Here is a 22,718-nt window from a genome sequence, read left to right as displayed (position 1 = left end):
ATCTTCGATTTCCTGTCAGGTGTCTCGAAAACTCGTCTCAAAAAACCCTTACAATTGCATTGTTACGATCCTATCGTCAATCCCCTACTCTGCTTCAGAAAACCAAGCAGAAAATTTGGCAGATCGGCGTGAAAACATCACTTTAGAAGACGAAACTAACAGATCAAATTTAGTAATCAATACCAAATTAGGACCACAAAATGCAATAATCGATACAGGGAGTATAATTTCAACCTGGCCCTCGGATAGTTTACCACCTGGAACGGATTTAATTTCATTCCAAACGGTAGTAAAAGTAGTGTCAGGAAGAAACATTTATTTGAAACAAATAGCACTAATAACATTCAAAATAGGGCAAACAATATTTTAGGATAGTTGATAGGCAAATGCCAATCATTTATGAAACTGATTTCCTCCAACGTACTTATGCCACCATAGATTTAAATAAAAACATAATTTCTTTTTTAAAATATCCACGGAAGCCAAGATTACCAGCTAAGAAGAAGGAAGATGCATGATCAGGTCTTACAACTCGAGTCATAATGCAACCTCAGCAAGACTGTTTATACCTGACTAAAAACATAACACTTCCTCCAACTGGGCTTCTGCTTACAACACGAAAATCAGTACGGATAACTCGTCAAAGAAATCACATAGTATTTGCAAATGAAATGGAGCAATCTCTAACTTACTTCTTTCCATACGAAGACTACGAATACATCAAGACAGAGATCCTCAACCTACCCACCAGACGTTCGGCCAATTTTACTCTAGAATATTGCACACTTCATGCCAACTGTAATTTCAATTTTACTTTTAACTTACAAAATATTCAACAAACTGTAACGTCTTTTCATGCTCTTCTCCAATGAGAACAGAAAAATTTACCAAATCATTTCTCAGAATTACACCTGCATCATTCTTTTCCCTGGACCATTCTCATTATATTTATTCTTTTACTTGCTATAAGTATAGCTTTACGTTTCTTATACAGTGCATTCCACGAATAACACTAAGGCCCGTCTCCTGAAGAAACCAAGGCAGATAGAAACATGAAAACTTTTGTAACATTCAAAGGACATAAAAGACAACATTATGCTGATGTGGAGAACCCCCCATGAGGTGCGCACAAAGTTGTTACGAGGGGGTAACTACAAAATTTTAAATAGCAACCCCCACCATGTGATATCTCGTTTGAAAGGTAATCACGTGTAGAGACCAATTTTGGAAAGTACATGTCGCTATCGTGTCTCTATCCATCATGGCGGCTATCCGTAAATACGGTAGAAGTACCCGTAGTTACCCCTCGTAACCCCCTTAGGCCCTCTCATGGGGATTTTCCATATCAACATAATGTTGTCTTTTATGTCCCTTCAAGGTTAAAAACGGTTTCATATTTCTATCTGCCTTGGTTTCTTCAGGAGACTGGCCTTAGCGTTATGCGTGGAACGTACTTCCACCGTAGTTACGGATGGCCGCCATGTTGGATGGGGACAAGCTAGTGACTTGTAGTTTCCAAAATTGGTCTCTACACGTGATTACCTTTCAAACGAGATACCACACAGTGGGGGTTACTATTTAAAATTGTGTAGTTACCCTCGTAACCTCCTTGAGCACACCTCATGGGGGATTCTCTATATCAGCATAATGTTGTCTTTTATGTCCCTTGAAGGTTACAAAATGTTTCGTTCCTATCTGCCTTGGTTTCTTCAGGAGATGGACCTTAGTGTTATTCGTGGAACGCACTGTACAAACGCTTAGAAACACGCCAATAATAATATCTTTTCTTTTCCAGAAAAATGTTCCAGATTCTAAATCCGATTGTTCTTCTTTCCTTAATTCTTATAATAAAAATAATAATAATAATAATAATAATAATAATAATAATAATAATAATAATAATAATAATAATAATAATAATAATAATAATAACCTATTTGTTCCTCATCCTTAATAAGTCTCGTTATAAAGGCAAAAGCTTAATAAATCGTCTAGACATCTCATTACCACTGGAAAGACTTAACTCATCGGCGCCTGCTGTTCAAATTGATAATCATACAGTTCAGACTGAAAATACCGAATGTGACATTAATACCGATTTCAGTTAACAAAAAACTCGACCAATACCCTCAATTCTGCCGTCCTAAGCTAAAAGACCTTAACTCCACATTTTTCGAAAATCGAGATATTGGTATGGGAATGTTCGTAGTACAATTCTGCATCTATCTAAAGTGAAATTGACGTGGTTTGACCAATAGGCTGGGGGTAATGACGTCATGAGTGTTTACCTTATGTTCAAAACTGTAACTAAAAGTAAACAAAAAACCTTAAGTGGCAATTCATAAGCAAAAATATTTAACTGTATTACCACACAAATTTTAGATCGTGAAAATATATTTAATAAAGTTTTACTGAAATACAACAAATTTGAACGTACAGCCTAAGCCAAAACGCGTTTTGCTTATTTTCTCGAAAGTGTAAGAAATGGAGATAAGGACTTTTCGCTTAGCAGGGCAGAATTAGTGAACGAGTGTACATTTATTAAATACCGTTATGGCGTTTTTACCCGCCCTGAGGGAAGTGATAATGACAATTTGATTCCGCTTAGCCGGAATAGAAGTATAGTGGTATTACCATTTTTATTGTATATATTTCAAAACAACAGTTTTTAGTGATTTTATAGTGTCTTTAACAGTGTTTACAGTATAATGTGTTTTCAAGTGTATCAGTGTTTCCGTGAAACTTCCCTCCAGTTCATTACAATTTTTTTAAATAATCTTAGAGATTATTATTATTATTATTATTATTTTTTTTTTCACTGTGGGGGTGTAAGGATCCTCACATCATAATATGAGCATATGTTTATGGACGACACATGCTAATGTTTACAAACAAGCAGACAATACACTGAACAGGAAGATATGAAGATCAACACAATGGGAACTGAATGAGGACGAGCCACCTAAAGAGGGCCTATACAAGAGGAACTACAGAGGAAGAAGGAATCAGTTGACCATAATCGCCTATCCACAACAGCTCTGGAGGTTGCACTGGACTAAGGGGCTTAACCTATCCTAATATCCCTGAAGGCTGCTCTGAAGCGAAGCGGATTCCTCAACACAAACTATACCTCATGAGGGTGCCATGAGTGAAGGGGTTCACGTATGAAACGTTACTTCCTTCACCCTTGGTCATAAAGGAGATTCTGATATATTAACTTTGTAAAACAGAAAGACTATTTTGTATTGTTATAAATAAATAGGTGAAGAGTTAGATTCTCAGTCCATTATTGACTCCACCTACACAAAATATTACAATATAAATATCCACACAATTCCCAGACGTTAACACATAAATGAATAGATACATGTAAAATTTTAAAATAGTTTACAAAACACAAAGATTTAGTTTTATATCCACCACCAACACAATGTTAAGAAATACTGAATGGGAAACATTATTTCACTCTTTTATTTTTTACTTCTTAGAAAGAAAGAAGAAATTTTACACATCTCTTGGTCAACAGAACACATGGTACATTTTGGTAACCCCTGCTGTTCCTAGGCAACAGCATTCGCTTAAAACAGAAGCGTGGCTCATTCATCCCTCGGAATAAGATATTTCCACTAGCGTGCGCAGGACATTGGGAATGTGGGTGCTAGATCTAAAGTACCACCATATGGAACAGGGTTGACAAAAACCATGGTTTTTATTGAAAAAAAACAACAAAAAATCCTGTTTTTTTTTGTTTAAACCAGGTTTTTTTGGTTTAAACCAGGTTTTTTTGGTTTAAACCAGGTTTTTCTGGTTTAAATAATTTGCTCTATATATTCATATCATATGTGGACAGAAATAAGTTTGTTTCGCCTTGATGTTATTATGCAACAACCGGGTTATGCTGGAAGGGGTCACATAAGCTTAAAGCGGAATAAAAACCGCTTCTCGAGTTACATCCGAGAGAAATTGTCCTCCATTTGAACTCGGAACCAGGACTAATTGGCCACAAATGCGATACGTCTGCCGACTCACTCACGAAGGAATCCTGATAAAAAATAAATACGTTGTACTGATCTTTACATGCTTCTTAATATAACTGTCAAGAGTCATTTCAGAAGGACAAAAAGATAAACAGTTGCACAAGTGAAACCATTACACAGAATTACATATGAACAATTTCAAAGTACTACGGAGTACAGAAGAACTAATTTAGTTCAAGTTAGTTAACAACGACTGTTATCGGTCCAAATTAAAGAAATACACCGACTTAATCTGCATATCAATAAGAAAAGTGAATAAAGATACGAATTATTTGAGTCCACTTTGGCTCAGACTCATTTGTACATAAATAGATACCAAAGATACTTATTTCACTAAATGCCTCTCGTGGGGTCTGTATGACCCCCCCCCACACACACACACAAAAAGTACGGCATTTTCGATGTATTTTATCAATAGTAAACATTGAAACCAAACAATATTTAGAATTTTTCTTCGATTGCAATTACATAACAATAATAACTACAAAAAAATCACAAAATAAACATTTATAAACTTATAAAAAAAAAAAAAAAAAAAGTTGCTTTTGTAGTATAATCTTTTTGAGTGATGAATGGGGAATTTAGGTCTGAATATAATACGAATAACATACGGGAGTGAAACGTGATAACCCACAAATGTGTGTTCATCAAGATTTTACAAACATTTACACTTTTACAAACATTTTTTTGTTTTTTGGTTTAAACCAGCCAACCCTGATATGGAACGTAGTTCTCCCCCCCTCTCCCCTAAGAAAAGATAGCGTCATTGCACCCGACGCTGCGTCGGCGACACACGGCACACATGCAGAAGGGAAATAATTTACACGTAATCTATTCTCAGTTTGTAATAATTCTACATAAAAAAAAGTCTAATGGGGGTGCCAAGGCAACCATGGCACCCACGTTGCGCACGAATGTGGATATTTCCGAAGCTTGCAGAGGTTTGTTCTTTAGCCGGCTTTCGTATAGTGTATCGGAAGATTGAAATTATTTTTTTGTTATTTTATTTCATTTTTTACGTATACGTTTTACAATCTACATATACATAGATGGAAAGATACAACATACAAACTATGAATAATACTGAACATTTCAGATTCATAGCGAATATTTATTTAAGTTGGCAACGCTGATGGAATTCATTTCCCTGCCTGTCAAATCTCGAAGAACATTACGCCACCCAAGTGCAAAGTTGTAGCGCGTAATGTCTACGATGTTTTTCATATATGCGGCAGGAGAGAGATGGGAGGCGATTGCATTGAAGGGATATAACACGTGTTATGCTGTGCATAAAGCCAGGTACGAATAATACAGCGTTGCCATTACTTTTTATTTAGTCTTGTGCTTGTAGAAGGTAGACACACTCTTCATTCGGAACAAACAGCATGGCTCACTGGCGATGTAAACGTAAGGCCTCCTTCCATTTCCCCCAGTTGAACGATGATAGGACGAAAATATCGCCCCCACCAGGGACCGAACCCGAGCCATCGGTAGGTATATGTCTTACAGACTACGTCGTCGTGGCTATATAAAAAAAATGTGAATACAGAGTGGAGCTGAGTCGACTGACACATTTCAAAGCTGAATACTGCACAAGCGCGATAGCTTGGAATGGGTTAAGGGTGAGAGTTTGGAAGAGAATAGGATGCCATTTCATAGGAATACTATCAGTTACCATGGACTTCGCTGGAGCGTTGAACAACGTGTTTTCTGTGCTAGATTCGAGGAGAAGGGACATAAAATTGAGCAGTGACAGAAAGCAATTCAATTTGGCAAGTGAGTAATAAACAGCAGTGACAGAAAGCAATTCAATTTGGCAAGGGAATAATACACAAAAACTCAATGTTACAAGATATCTAACGAAAGTCTTGGCTTGTTTTCCTATTCCCCAACCTGGAAGATCCGGAGTTTTTCGTCTAACCTCTAACCCGGAGCTTTACTAGCTGCAATGCAAACAGTGATGGCTTGGTCCATCTAACGAATTCCCAGTATCCAACCAAATCTGCTGGGCATTCCCCTATCCTCCAGTTGGAAAAGAGCTTTGTGAGAGTAAAACATCTTCTGCAGGTGAATACTTTAAATGTACGCCAAACAAAACCATCGCATAATAATAATACGAATAAAGTTTCAATAAAATTATAAGCACTGACTTACTAAATATTCTGTTAGTTCCTTACCTGTCCTCCATGTTTGTTTATCCAATTCTAGACTGTAGAGATCATTGTAGAACGTCCCTGAAAGATCCTCTTCATCATCTTTTACATCAAACACGCCTCCAAACAAATAGGCTTTATTGCTGGGAGCCACAGCTAGGGAAAACCCACACCGGGGAGTAGGAAGGGCTCCGGACGGTTTGATTTTCACCCATTTCCACTTGGTTCCCGTTGTATCATTTTCTGTAATCGAAAATACAATCCACACTAAAGTGAATTATCTGAATTAACATTTCTTAATATTTACGTTTACAGGTATTTAAGGGTTTTGGGGTTGTACGTTCGCGATTGAGCACTTCTAAAGGTATATATATTTCCTGAAATTTAGTTAAAATTCAATGAAAGAAAAATCAACTTCACTGTCCTTTCAAGAATTAAAAAAAACATCAACGACTGTTATAGTGTTTTTGGGATGAATAATCAATTTGAACATGCAGACTTGAACTAACTATTCTTAATAACTTATGCAAATCACTGAATAAAGCAACATTTATTTTAAAAAATAATAATAGTGTAACAGTTTCGCCAATTAACTGAACATACTTGGCTTCATCCGATACTGTCTACGACTAGACACTGTCTGATGAAGGCAATATGTTCAGTTAGTTGGCGAAACTGTTACACAGTTATTATTTAAAAAAAAAATAATAAATAAATAAATAAATAAAATAAAATAAACGTTGCATTGTTCAGTTATCTATATTTCTAGTTTAAGTTATGCAGACTTTATTCTTACAATGATTACAAAGTTCCCTTACTCTTTGGAAGTAACTAGAATCCAGTAAAACTCAATGGCATTGGTAGGGATTATTATTCCTTTTTAATCATCATCTTTTATTCTTAAGTTTCCTTCAATTTAAGACTCACATTTTCTAACAAAAGAGACACTGACCAAAGCTTAAAAACCACTTTATTTTAAATTATAATTTGTAAATTATAATTGGTCAGTGTTTCTTTTGTTAAAACAATCAATCCAAAGCCATGAATAGTCTTACTATCACATTTTCTAGTTTAGATCAAACATTAAATTTAAGTTTCCCTGTAACTGGGTTTTTAGGCATAGCAATCCGTTCGCAATTTGTATGTGGAGACAATCCACTATAGTGGATATTTGGATTGCTAAATATCTACATGGTGCGAGAAAAATGAATTCCTGTTCGTACCAGTCTAGCAATCAAATGCCTCTGTGATTCCAACATGGTAATGTAAAACTATACTAAATTATTCATTGCAATAGATTTCCATCCACTTTCAATGCTCTCATCTTTTGTAGAGTAATTTGACGAGCCGCAGTTCTAAATAGAGGTAGATGGACAAAATTTTTCAATTATATATTCTCAATATTTTCATTGCACTGTTTCACTAAACTAAGGCGATTCTACCTAGTACTAGTAGTATGCGCCTTTATTTCTACTTTAACGAAACCAGTGACATGCCGTTATTCCTTCCAGACATACTTCTGGAGATACTTTCTCGCCGGCGTTAAGAAAATTTAAATTACTATTGCCTATATACCAAAATATGTTCCACTACAGCCACTCACATTTTGATTTTGCTTTACACCTCCCCGTCGGACGAAAGCCTGGTGGCATAATCCTGTCATCCAGCTTTCTTGGAAATAGGGTTGTGAAAAGTCCATGAGGTTCTATTGGGTAAAATTGAGTTTTACTTGGCAAAAACGGGTATTATTGGGTAAAACTTGAGTTTTATTGAATTTTGTACGTATATTTAAAGCCATATTTGCACTTAAAATGCCACTTAAGCATTCGTGTTTTAGTGTATACATGAAACTATCAAATTCTCTTGTAGGGCCACCGCGGTAGATCACTTCTGTCGAGGGTTCATGGTTTGATCCCACCTATCGCCAAGTGGACTTAGTAATGGACAAACACCGTGTGTGCATGCGTTTTCTCTCGGGTTCTTCCGTTTCCTCTCACTTTCGTCATACCACCTCATTATTATCCATTTCATTATCAGTAGTTCCCTTAGCATCGCTTCATAATCGCGAGTCACTGAACTAAACTTTAAAAAAGCAACACTAAAAAATCCGAAAAGCTCCATCCGCGATTCGGGGTGGGTAATTCCATCTAACATAAAATAGGAATAAAATCCTTCATTACACTCAGGATTCAAATTCCTTAGCCAGTCGTCCTGACTAAAGATTCCTTTAGTTTCCTTCGAAAAATGAAATGAAATCTTTCAGTTTTTCGTCCTTTGGTTATGCCGGCTAGGCTAAAAGAGGCGGTGATGATGAGAAGTGAATTAAATGGTGGAATTAAGAAAGTGGGAGAGAACAGCAAGAAAATTCACGCACACTGTGTTTGTCCACCACAAAGTTCACTTGGCTCGAGCGGGGATCGCACCAGGGATTTAGTTTCCTGCGAAACACGCCAGGCAAATACTGAGATATTACGTCAAGTTCATGAGTCAAAGGTAAAAATACAGATTATTAATTTTTTCTTAAAATAAAGAGACATTTTTTTTGGAAGTACTGAAATGCTGGATTTTTTAAAATTTTAATTTCCAGTTACCAGTTTGCTCTCGTAAGTTATTTTATGATTAAAGAGCTTTTGTAACAAATGCTAATTGTATTATAAGCCATATATTCCACAGGTATGCAAGATGAATTCGAGTTTCACAATCTGATTGTTATTGAGAAAATAAGCGTTTATCTTTAAGAATTTCTTTTTCTTAAATAAAATGTTTTCGACTTGTGATTAACTGGCACATGAAGGAAGATATTTTATTATTTGTTTGTACCAAAACGCGGTTATTAGGATTTAGGATTTAGATTTCTGGGCTTTCGGCATCCCGTCACGTTTCGAGGGATGACGTCCCTCGGCGAGCACACTATCCGGAGAAAGGGAAGGAGAGAAAGGATCGGGGAAGGAAGGAAGCGGCCTGGGACCTATAAGTTAGGTACCATCTCGGCATCTGCCTGGTATGAATGAGGAAAACCCAGGAAAACCTCATTCAGGGTGGCTGGCCTTCCCACCGGGAATCGAACCCGGAAGAGCTTACCAAGACACGAGTACGTACTACAAAAATAAAGGGAATGTAATCTCACTACTTTTTATTCCAGACTAGCTGAAATGCCCGTTCCTTGCACAGGGAGAATTAGGTTCATGCCTCTGCCGCTTAGAATATTCATATCAATGAAAATGTTATCATAAAATCTCCACAAGATATTCTATTTTTGCCATAAGTTTTGGACCTCTTTCTCCCTTAGGATACGCCCTTTAAGCAAAGTAACATGATAAAATTCCACCTTGATGTAAGTACTAAGTACGTTCATAAATTGTTCAACCGTTTCCTCGTGAGGCAATCCTAAACAGACAACATCAATTTAAATGTGAAGAAAGAAATTATAGAAAATGTCCTTTTTCTCCTTTTAAACGGTAATTTTCAAAAACAGGGAGATGCGTTTCCACTTATTTCTAGTGAGGAGTTATATACACCGAGTTTCATCTTCCTAAATTGGCGAGCTTCTAACATATTCTATTTGTAACATAAATTTTGAAACTCCCTTTAGAATGCGCCCTTGGATCAAAGTAATATGATAAAATCCCAGATCAAGATTCAAAAATTCACTTCAACCTATTCAACCGTTTCCCCGTGATGCGATCACAAACAACAGGCAACATCGCTTTCAATGTGAAGAAGAATTGCAGAAAATGTCCCTTTCCCCCCTTAAAACAGGAACTGTAAAAACGCTGGGACAGGGATCCATTTAATTTTAATGAGGACACTTTATCTTCCTAACTGGACAGGATTGAGATATTTTTTTTTTTTTTTTTTTTTTTTTTGCAGAGTGTGTGACCTTTCGCTCCCCCCTCTTAGAATATGCCTTTTAATCGAAGTAACATAATAAAATCCTACTTCGTGGTACGCGATAACGATAATATCCAAAAATTTATTCCAAACGGTTCAGCTGTTTCTCCATGATGCGATCACAAACAAAATCCTTTTCATTTTTATGTAAGAGATTACAGTTGAACACACTGTTACAGTACATTTGATCGATTGTAAGCAAAAAATTAGCTATGCATGATTTGGAAACCTTTTTTCAAGGGCATTCTGTTCTCGATGTGTTTTTCTTATGTGGGTTTCTCCCTAATAATTAAAAAAAAAAATCAACCCTTCTTGGAAGGCGAAATAGTAAGGTGGAGAACGGCTACTAATGTGAAAGTTGATCCTGGATGATGTTTGTGCTCCGGATTAAAGCTTCGGTCGTAGATCAGAGCCTACGTTAGTAGTACGTCCCGTCCTTTATAACCTCTGTGCTACACAAGGACACGAAACAAAATCTCAAACTCAGCTCACTTCATTTTAATGTAATGAAACGTAACGTAACATAAGCTTTTTAATAGCTTGTATTATATCTATTTATCTCTATACACACAGGGTGGACCAAAAGTCACGATAGAGTTATAACTATGATAATTATTTTTATTTATCATTAGTTTCCATTAATATTTCATAGAATTAAAGACCAAGGATGGGATGGATGGCATATTGTTTACACTTATATGTGGAATATAATCTCAAGTAGGTGTCCGCCATTATGGGCCTCACAGATACGAATCCTATATAGTACACAAGAAACATGCCCTCTTGTTCTTCTGACCTCACTCAATTTGCTTGGTTTCTTTAGGGCTATTTGAAAGACAAAGTATATGTGAACAAAGAATAACCAATACAGCAGCTCAAAGACAATATTCGTGCAGAGGCACTTGAAACAGAAGTGTTGAGTCTTGTCATGTGCTACAGAGGGCCCGTATCTGTAGGGCCCATAATGGCTGACATCTGCCTAAGATTATATTCCACACACAAGTGTAAACAATATCCCATCCTTGATTTTTAAGTCTGTGAAATATCAATGGAAACTAATAATAAATACAATGGTTATTCAGAGTTATAACCCCTTCCTGACTTTTGATAAGTCTTGACTCAAAAGTCCACACAGCCCAGTAGAAATAAAAGCAAGATAAGACATTAAACATGTTTTTCATTATATTTAATTATTCAGTAATTGGAACTACATCAACTCGTTTATTCCTTTAAAAAAATAAAAATAAAAAATAACTTACTGTCAGGCGAGAGGAGGAACATATCCGTATGAACTATACCCTTATCTACGTCTTTCTTAAGCTTTTCTTTACTATAACCGCCAAAGATGATGACCTTCCCATCCGGTAATGTTGCCATTTGACAACCTGATCTGGGCGACGGAGGTGTTCCTGTAATATAAAATTATACTCAAAATTATTTTTATGGAAAAGATAACATCAAATTTACAATATACATAAAATAACTAGTTACCTGTTGATGGTTAAATATAGACTTTTATATAGATATATAAATCATAGACTTTTAAAAAGTCGAATTGCTTTCGCTAATCCCTCATCAGACAGTGAGAAAGAAAAATGAAAACAGAAAGGTTAAAAGGAACGAGAAGTTGCTGAGTAACGTTGGCGCAATGAAGGCTTCCAGACCATGTATTAATGGTGCCAGACTTGTTTATTTCAATTTCTTGATACAATGTGCGAGGTCAACTTACATTGGAATTTTTACCAATTAGAATGGGGCAGAAAATGTAAGAAGGAGCGATAGACCATCATTTTTTTTTTATTTATTTAAGCGGTGTACATGGCAAATAAAACTGTTCATAAGCATTTTATTTCAAAATTATACATTCTTATTATTTTTTTTTTTAAAAAAAAAGCTCTAATAATTCGTTCAAACTTATTATTTGAGCCTTTCACATGAATTGTATTATAACTATACAAATTACTAAAAATGAATAAATTAAATTAAAAAAAAATTCTTCTAAGCTAACACAACAGTAACTTTAAATACAAGGCAAATTATTAACATCGACGTATTTGAAATTGTCATAATTAAGCTTTCTGTTTTATATAATCACCAGACATACAAAAGAGTCAACTTTTATTTGGGATAGAGGTTTCCCCCATTTAAAAAAAAAAAAAAAAATCTTGAGGGGAAGAAGCAATGGATATTTTTTTTTTTTTTTGCTTTTTTGACTTTCTATGATTTTCTTATTCAACTCTTAATCTTGTTTTCCTGTAACTGACTACACAATTTAATTAAAGAGGTGTCTTAATAACATTCATTATTTAAGAGTCCAGTGTTGTTTATCTTTATTGATTTTCGAACTGGTATTTCATTGGTCGCCAGCAAATGTATGTTATGCAACCCAACATCGCAAAGGTCATGTAGGTTGTCTAACCTTTTTTTCAAGTTCAAGGATTAGGATTAGGAATTCGATTTCTGGGCTGTCGGCATCTAAGCCCATTTAGCCCATCACGTACATAAGGGATGACGTCCCTCGGCGATCACACTCTGATGAAAGGGAAGGAAGAAAGGATTGGGGAAGGAAAGAAGCGGCCTGGGAAAATTATGTTAGGTACCATCTCGGCATTTGTCTGGTGTAAATGAGGGAAATCCAGGAAAAACCTCACTCAAGATGACTAGCCTGAAAAAGCTGTTACACTTTTTCGACCGGGTGTCCCCACCGGGAATCGAACCCGGGACCACTCGCACAAAGGGCGAGAACTTAGCTACTACGCCATGCGGGGCCACTTTATGAAGTTAAAGTTCTATGTTATCTCATCATATGTGTTGTACGATTGCCCAAAATCAAACTGGTAAACAAGAAAAAAAAAAAAAGTATCATAAACCACAAAGCAATCCTATATTTGTTTTGATATAAAATTTCTATTACATCTCGTTTCCCGTTCGGGAAAACACTTTACTGTGAGCTTCATATATTTTGTTGGAATTTAATTAAAGTCAACTTTACAAGCATTTACGACCATTTTGGGTATAATTTTAGTTTAACGATAGCTAACTAACATTAATTACATTATTTCTTTATATTATGTCAACGTATTTCCAATAGGAAAATTGGGTATAGCGTTTTTAACCTTCATCTGCATAAATTTTAATGGCCTCAATAAATTCTATGTATATAGAATAGATACATACGCTTGTTCAGCATAATCTGCTACACAAAAGATGTCTTTAGCTTTAAAAGAAAGAAGTTTTAATTCATGGATGAATTCTAAATGATAATTTTGTTTTACTAAGTCTACAACATTATCAGAAGTTATTGCTAACACAATTAAATATTTACTAAAATATTTTTGTCGTAGCAGAGCATTAATAGCTCTACGAACGATTCGTTTGAACTAGTAAACCCATTGCGTCCAACAATCTGAACTTTTTTCCTTCCTATCGAGTGATCGATTATCCTTGATTACTGAACTTTTCACTTTTTTCTTCAGAATGCAGTAATTAAATGCAAGTCAAATCAATAGATAGGCAAATTCGCAAAAGCCTTTAAATAGCACAACATACGGTTGAAACCTCTCTATAAGAGTGCCCTCATAATACCTAAACACGAAGTCAGACATCTTCGTATGCACATATATAAAGGTGAACAAGAAAGTTCTGTGCTTTTTCACCCACCACCTTCGAACATCGATATGTCACCTAAGACGTATCTGGAAGGCCATGAATTCCATTGCGGTAGAAATTGGTGGGCCGTGAAGCGAAGGAAGTATCAAGTGCATTTGCACCTCTACTAGGAATTTGAACTGGTGTCCTCTAAGGTGATTGTCCAAGGAAAGGAACAAATGTTATTCGGACGGTGCAATGTCCGGAGAGTATGGCAGATGCACTATTGTTTTCCATCCAAAGCGCAGACTAGTGTCCCGGGTCATCCTAGTCACGTGGGGCTTAGCGTTGTTCTGTAACAGGAGGACTCCTTTGCGATTCAGAAGAGCTGGTTCCAGAGTTCTGAGTTTTTCTTGAACACGGCTCAACTGCAGACAGTACAAAGTTGCATTGATGCTCTGACCAGCTTCTAGCAGTTCCTAATGCACGATGCCGCGAGCAGTCAACCAAACACACAGGAGGACCACCTTGGTGCAGTGTTGGTTTCGGCTGTTTCGGAACCGGTTCATGGGATGCTAACCAATGATGATTGCGCCGTGGAGCTTCGTACAGAACCCACTTCTCATCACATGTTAATACCCTGTCCAGAAATGACTCCTTCCTCAGACGAGACAGCAAAAAAGCACAGCTCGCGTTGCCTTCTGGCGCGGAGTCAAATCATGTGGAACCCATCAAACCAATTTGTAGTGCTTCCCAAGTTGATGAAGGTGCTACCGAACGGTTTCTCCACTCACACTGGATTGCAGTCCCAGTTCTTCATATGTCTGGCAACTGTTCGCCTCAATTGCTGTCTGAAGACCTTCATTTTGTACATGTGTTGGTCTTCCGGCACGTGGTGCGTCTTTGAGTGTTTCGTTGCTGTTCTTAAACTTGTTAAACCACCGCTGCACTACGCGCGTAGTCACGACACCCTCACCAAAGGCCTGGCATATCCATTCGATGTGAGGAATAATTGAACAGTCCTCCACAAAAAGCGATAGAACTTTTTTGGTTACCTTTATATATGTAACAAGATTAATACTATTTAATCTGTTTAATACTGTTTAATGGAATTAACGTTCCCATACATTACATTCCAATATGCTCCATCATACAAAGTGAATTAAAAAATAAGAAAGGAAGAAACTTTGTTTTAGCAATCTAGGGTACACAGCTACGTGACGCTGAAAAGATTATCTAAAGCAAATAAGCTTACAGAATTTCACTGTATTTCAATATGTATAATGTATATTCAGATTAATTATAATTATAAATTGAATAAAATGAGAGAATATAGTATGTAAATCGAAGCACGAACGCACAGTGGGGCAAAATCTCGAAAAAGTTACTAAAATTAAACTAAAAAAAAAAATTTCTTGGAACTAGTATGTGTTGGTTAGCATCTGGGACTATCAAAACTCGAGTTTCAGAAGGCTATGTTGATTGCAAGATTGTGGGGAGTCAGTGTAGTATGAAAAAGTGAAGGAAAATCTTAAATTATTCAGTAAATTTTCATTTATAAATATATTTATTTTCTATTATTTTCTTGGGTTGAGTGTAAGTCGCAATATTTAGGTCTGGTCAACGTACAGAATTGGAAGTGAGAAACAAAAGTTTTTTTTTAGACATTTAAAATCCGAACGTAGAAAAAAGTCAGAACTGCACAACTGCCAAGTTTATAAGTGACAGGATTTTCTTTTTTATTTTTCTTTTCTTTCTTTTTCTTTTTTTTTTTTTTTTTTGTCTCCTTGTGTCTTGTTCATTTCAAGCCTAAATATCACTTTGAAGTATGCATAAAGAGTCTTTACCGTGATTAGCTGCAAAAGTATGCAACGTTTGGATCTAGAACAAACAGGATCTAGGCCATTAGCATTCCTGCTTTGTAAATAAGCAAGTAGAGATGGAGATACATTTCTATGTCTCAATCTTCCTGAGGATGCAAAGAATGATGCATTGGAATTCTGTTTTAAAATAATTACTGGATAATGATATTACGCTGAAAACTTGGTTTATGATGTCGAAGAAGTCAGTAGAGCTGCGCTTAATTCAACGGAGATTGATTAGCACTTACTATTTCAGTAGGTGTGTCCATATTTTTTAATTAATAGGTTTGAAAACATTGCTTGCGCTTCATAATATATTTCTTCACTTTTTTTTTTTTTTTTTTTTTTTTTTTTCATAAATGCAGAAATGATTATTTCAGCTTAACACCTAGAAGTACGTGCGTGAGGCTCATTATCTACATGAATATGTGATTCAATTTTTGTCAAAAAACATCGATTTAACATCTGTGGGTAGATATTTATGATTTCTTTTAAAGAGACACGTAATTCTTCTTTTTTTTTTTTAACGTAATTATATCACTTAATATTTATTTTGTTTCATGAGTTATTCAGATTTGATCACTTTTATTACGTTTTTCCTTATTGTGGGGCGTACAAAACATAAAATCGCGCTAACTTCATAATAAATTTGATTTGATTTTAACATCCCTTTCAGAAGCGAAGTTATTGAGACGTGCACCTATAATTTAACGTGGGATCCGAACCAGATGAGCTCCTGCTGGGAACAGAACCCGGATCTCAAACGTCGAAGGCGCCTACGCTAACCGCTTAGCGACGAGGAAGTTCTACTTCTAAACCAAATTTGTCTTGCATTACCACAAACAACAGTTGAAAAACATCAACCCGATAACTGTCAATTTCTCTTGTTTCTTTTGTAGAAAGCGCTTCCGTATTAGCACTGAAATAATTTTTGTTGAATAAACGTCTGAACAGGTTAGTTCATATAATAGCAGGTTCGTTCATATAATATTGCACTTTAAGCAGGTTAGTTCATATAATATTGGCCTCTAGGTATTGAATCCAATAGACATTACCTATTTATTGTTTATCTAACTCTCTCCAGTTGTCTTCTAGTACTCAAACTGAATGAACAATGAATAAATCCTGGTTAACACTTTCTTTTCAAAAGACCTGTATTATTATCCATAGTTTGAAATGAAGTAAGCAAATGTGTAGTATCCATGGTAAAAGGAAGAAATCACACACCAATTCTTCTATACATGCGAATTCAATGATGTACAAAAGTGACTAAATCCACAACTGGAATGGGAATGGAACCCGGGTCTCTGGCTAACAGTGACGACGCGTTAATTATTATGCTACCCAGTTCGTTCCCTGACCAGCTATACATTTGTCATTCTTGAGATCAGTGTTCATCCACTTTTTGTACAATGATAAACCGAAGACCCTGAGTTCGATTCTCGGTCCAGTTCTGATTTTTTCAGTCTAGTTATCATTTCATTCATTTCATTATTTGAGTTTTAGTTCAGAATACTAAAATATCTCATGTATGCTTAAAAGAATTACAATTTTTAAATGAAAGATGAATCCCAAGCTTTCTGTTTGCTTAAACAAGACAATTTCCTGGAGTAATTTCAGTGAAAACATGTTCTTACCTGTTGGTTCAAGTTTCTTCCACTTGTAATTCTCTAAGTCGAATGCATATACATCATTAAAATATTTATAGTCCCTTGTGTTGTCATGGTAGCCTCCAAACACAATCAGGTGTTTTTTCGAAACAACCATACGATGGCCACTTCTTGGTGAAGGCCCGCCTGGCGCACTAAAATAGAATAATAAAGATTAAGAAATATACAACCATTTTAATTTTTTTAAAACAATTCAAACACTATTACTTTAGCAGTTACTGAAAGGTGGCCTCTGACAGATAGCTGCACATGTTGTAAACAAAACGAGAGGGAAGATTGTTAGCCAATCACAGCAGTGTTCTTTCACGCTGTTTCTAGGCAACGAAGGTCACTTACCGCTTTGTTGCCGGTAGTTGAGACGATTTGTTACACGTCTTAAGTTTGTCGCCAGAGCTACTGTATCTGTTGCGGAGCCTCTAGCAACAGGGTCTCCAATACTCCACGTGGTCTACCTAACCGTCAGAAGCCACCTTTCCTTGCGCAAACAAAGTAGATGTCTAAAGTTATGAACATGGAGAAAACTATGATTACTGAACTGTACTCCAACTTCTTCACTCTCCCGTCAAATCTTGTACTCCCACTTCCTCGACGGATGCTGTCACTAAAATACCAAGCACAAGGTATGATTTTTGTTTTGATATTTATTTTTTCTCGTGTCGCAACTAACCAAACTTCTGGCAATTATTTGCGTTTTTGTCTCATTATATATATATCTTAGACTATATACCAAGTGAGGAGTTTAAAATTGTTTTCGGAAATATCTGGAAAACTACAAATTGGATTTTTTTAAAAAATAAAAAAAGCTGTAACAAAATTTGTTCGTCTCGAACGGGACATCCAATGACACCACACTCCACTCCCCTGCCCCATCCCTCGGGGGTAGGAGGAGGTCAGCTTTGAAATCTTAAATAGAAACACTCATTTCTTATTGCAGATTCGGATTTTCCGGGAAAAAATACGTAACTTTTGAATTGAACGTTTTGTTCGTTGCTTGATAGATGGCAAAGTAGTTGAAAAATCCTATTTGTAGTTTTCCAGATATTTCCACAAAGTTTTAAATGCCTCATTTTTCAACTGTTTGTAACCCATTTTGACTTTTGTCGATTACAGTGCCAACTATCAAGCAACGAACAAAATGATCAATACAAAAGTTATGTATTTTATTTTCACGGAAAATCCAAATATGCAATAAGAAATGGGGGTTCCTATTGAATATTTCAAAACTGACTCCCCTCCTGCCCGAAGGGTGGGCCAGGGGAGTGGAGTATGGTGTCATTGAATGTCCCCCTTCGAGACGAACAACTTTTGTTACAGCTTTTTTTTTTTTTTTTTTTTTTTTTTTTTTAATTCGATTTGTAGTTTTCCAGATATTTTCAAAAACAGTTTTAAATGACTCACCCGGTATATATCAGCATTTTATTTAAACGGTATCGCATTGCAACTTGCGATGCATAAATCATCACGATTTATTACCGATATAACACATTTTTGGAACAGAAACAGTATAGTATGGTCTTTCCTTCCTAATAGGGTTTTTTTTTCTTTCTTTTTTTTTTTAAATATCTCACATACAGTCGAGATAAACCTCTCCTCAACATTCTAATATCTCCCTTTACAGGGTGTCTACCAAGCAAGCATAATCAAATTCCCTGACATTTTCCCTGATAAAATTATAATTTTCCCTGACTCTGTCGCTATCTTTTTTTCTTAATATAACTCACGAAAAATAACTTATATTTAAAGTGAAGTTTTCGTCATTGTTTACATACTTATATAATATTCTACAAACGTACCAATTCATTTATCTGTAATTTATGACTATTTTAGTAGCCTCCCTTCACCCCTCACAGTCACCCTTTCCACTCCTATTTATTTTTATTATTTAGTCATCACAGTATAATAGAATTTAAATGCAAAAACTTTTGGAAATGGGTTTTCCTATACAATAACTTTCTTGTTTACACAGATGGTTAACTTAGACCATTATCACAGACGTTATACAATTTTCCACATACATACATAACTTACACTGAGTAGTATTAAATGTTTACGAACAAATATACACCCTTAAAACTGTATTACATGCACTTCACAATGTTACATTCTTTACAGTTTCTGCAACACTTCTATCTGGTTGTCTAATTTAACAATCTCTTGGTCAGTGTTTTCTTGAAGTTTGGTTTTCTTAGTTGTAAGTTCTTTGATTTTTTGAGCCGTTCGTTTTCACTCTGATTGTTCGTCCTTCAGTTGTTGCTTCTGAAGATGACTTTCAGCTAATGGTTCCTTCCTTTTTTGTTATGCATTTCACACATAATGTATCATAGGTTTCGTAATTTCAATGTTCAGAATACCTCTCAATTTAAGAACACTATCATACGCTAGACGTTGTGCAATAAGTGACACTTCTTGAAGATTAGGTAATAAGATATCTTTGTTTACTGAGAAGCCAAACTCAACAGAGGCGAATCCATGAGATAAAATAAGGCATTTCTTCACAAAATGATATAGTTATTTATATTCCTCTTTGCCTTTGAGTAATTGTGAGTATAACTAATACAACCTGTTTGCTTTTCTTGAAAAGGACTTTAAATTAACTTTCAAGGTTGGGGACTCTACGAAAGATGTGTATTGCCTCTTTACTTCATCTGGTGTAATTTGCTTTTTTGAAATGAAAACTTCAAGAGCAATATACAATCTTTGTACTGACAATGTTGGGTTGAGTAACGATAATTTCAGGATTCAAAGCAGTGAGTCCTTTGGCTAACGGACATTTCAGGGGGCTACGATCCTTAATCTTGCCAATTAGAGCTGACAAAATGGTGCCGCATTCCTTGCGGAATTCTAAATGTTCCCGTTCATTTACTTTCGCTTTCTTCAGGGCAGCTTTTGCAGCAAATCCATTATCACACTCATAGTAAAGAAGCTGGTTTTCTTTTTTCAACACATCTATTTTTACCACTGGTTCACTGATAACAGATGACTTCAGAAACTTCATCATTAAATTCTTCAGCACACACGTCAGATCTGTACATTAAAAAGGAACTACTGGTTTGTTTGTCTGAAGAGCAACCAACAAAGGTTCCAACTGTGCAGCCACAGAAATAAAGAAGCCCAACTTTGCTTCAAGAAATTGTGATTTCAAGGCAAATGTTACAATTTTGTAGCTGTTACATGTTGGCTCGTACTGGCTGCAATACTTTCTAATGTTAGGTAAGTGCTCGACTGGCTGCAGATACATTTTCCAGTCAGCATGTCCTGCAAAACTTCTTAGGAAAAATATCTGAACAAGAACAGTCAACCCAGTCTCCTCTTCTTGCATGTGAATCCTTGAAGAGGTTGTACAGTGAAATAAGAACTCTTCTATTTCCCATTTCACTTTCTTGAACGCAAAACGAAATGCTCCATGTATAGTAAGCAGACCACAGCTTCCAACTAGTACCACAGCATGACCACTTTCATCTTCCTTTATGTCTTTACTTGCAGTAGCTCAGGAACTTGAAGTTAATATTAGGACCATCTATAGAAATTTGGAGCACCTGATGCATATCTAACTTACAAATGGATATTCACCAGGTGTTCAGCGCTGATATGATTAAGGAAAACTGAATTCAAGTAGCTTGTCTCACTGTGTTTGTTTTATCATTCCAGAAACGGAGATGCACATCCACTTGGCCACGTTCAACTACTTTGTTCAAAGACTCATCGAAACACACAATATATTCATTAACACGCCTCAAAGATTCTGTTAACTGATCCATGAAGAATGGTGCAAGACCATACGAAATTGTGTAAGAAAAATTTGTATTTCTTCATTTCGAATTTGCTGTCAGAGAACATTTTTTTAAACAACTCAGAACAATTGTCCACCGATCGCAATGAAAAGTGACTCAAAACAACTTTTAGCGCCCACAGTATCTCTGCTTTTGTACTTTCTGTTGAAACAAAATACGGGGATTTGACCTTTAAAGATGAATTCTGTTGATGTTGATGCTTCTGATGAGTTATTGGCCACCTGGATAGAACTACTTGCTGGAAACTTCACTTGTTCAGGATGGGTGATTTCTATACTTTGTGGAGAGTCGTGGTTTGCTGAAAATGACTGTGGCTGTCCACGAAAATCCTCGAATATCTTTGGTTGTGACTTAGTACGTACTATGGCAGAAATAATCTGGTCTCCTTTACTTGCAGAGTGACTGTGTATTGCACGATGACCCATGTTGCTCAAATTAAATGCTTTAATACAATAAACACATTTGGCCTTATACTGATCTCTATCTACTTTAGCAAGCAAAGGTTTGAACTGAAGGTCCTACAACCACAACTCATTGAAATGACACTTCTTCGACATCTTCGGTACGATCAAATACTCAAACTGAAAGTAAAGAAACATGCACGAGAACAGTGGAAAAGTTAAACTCTCTAGGGAGAGAAATGACAAGACACAAGAGATTATACCAAAAAAGGAAATAATTACTTCCTGAAACTTATTACTTTTATCACTGGACATAATAAAAAAATGTGAATGAAAAAAAAGCAGATATTAACATTAAAAAAGAGAGAGAGACAAAAATCCTCTAGTAGATTAATATATAACCTTTTTAATAAGAGTATATATATAACCTTTTGCTTTTTAAACTTAATAGACCTGCTGTATTGTTTTGGAAAAAAGAAACTGATTGAAATAAATGACTTCATTTACTAATCAAAGAAAAATGATCAACGTATTTTCCTCTCAAATAAACAATGTAAAAGAATTTCATTCATCATAGCTCTACAAATTATATACACTTCTAACAACTGTTATACAACATAAATTTCAAGTCTTTTCCAGTTCATAAATAATTTCCAGGGTTTTTACCCTTTTTCTGCTTTCCATGACTTTTCCCGGGCGTTTTCACAAAACACTCTTATTTCCAGGTTTTCCAGGACGCGTGGCAACCTTGCATATTTTGTACAGCAATATTGGAAGGCGCTGGGAAAGTTAGTGAATACCAATACACCTCAATGGCCAGCCAATACTGCTGCAAACACTGCTGAAAGAAAACGCTGATACAGCTTGCGTTATAAGAAACTGCAGCATGGCAAGGTTCTTCAGTTAAGCTTCGCTGGGGAAGAACAAGCATATGCAACAAAGAAAAAAAGAGTGGACATGGGAAGATAGAAAAAAAGCAAATTTAAAAAAAAAAAAAATAGTGAGAATCAGTGAACAGTCCTGAGAAAAAAATGCTAAGACACATTTAGCATATTGCTAATATGTAGCAATTTAAATTATCATCAATGGAACTGCCCTTGGCTTGTATTTTTAATAATTCAATGACTGAAAATACAGGAAATAAGGGCAAGATTAAAATATAGGATAAATATACACAAATTTCCAAAATATAGGGAAAAAATTGGACAGCTGGGAGGCCTGGGTTTCTAATAGCGTTATCTTTTTTTTTTTTTTTTTTTTTTTTTTAAAAATCAATTTTAGGTGGGGTTTATGGGAAACAGAGAAATCATTCCCATATTATCACA

General features: G+C 35.8%; 1 protein-coding gene across 1 annotated transcript in view; it reads right to left on the bottom strand.

Annotated features, from left to right (window-relative positions):
* LOC145690041 (kelch domain-containing protein 4) overlaps positions 1-22,718 on the bottom strand; it is a 57,732-nt gene that overhangs the window by 17,281 nt on the left and 17,733 nt on the right. The window contains exons 4-6 of the mRNA XM_081764540.1: positions 17,169-17,335; positions 11,341-11,490; positions 6,215-6,433 (exon numbers count right to left, since the gene is read on the bottom strand). Coding sequence (XP_081620666.1) covers positions 6,215-6,433; positions 11,341-11,490; positions 17,169-17,335 — 536 coding nt within the window. The remainder of the gene's footprint in view (positions 1-6,214; positions 6,434-11,340; positions 11,491-17,168; positions 17,336-22,718) is intronic.

This window comes from Thermobia domestica, chromosome 7, assembly GCF_964235325.1.
Source record: "Thermobia domestica chromosome 7, izTheDome1.hap1.1, whole genome shotgun sequence".
Classification (NCBI taxonomy): domain Eukaryota; kingdom Metazoa; phylum Arthropoda; class Insecta; order Zygentoma; family Lepismatidae; genus Thermobia; species Thermobia domestica.
Note: the sequence above shows the minus strand (reverse complement) of the source record. Positions and strands in the feature narration are given on the sequence as shown.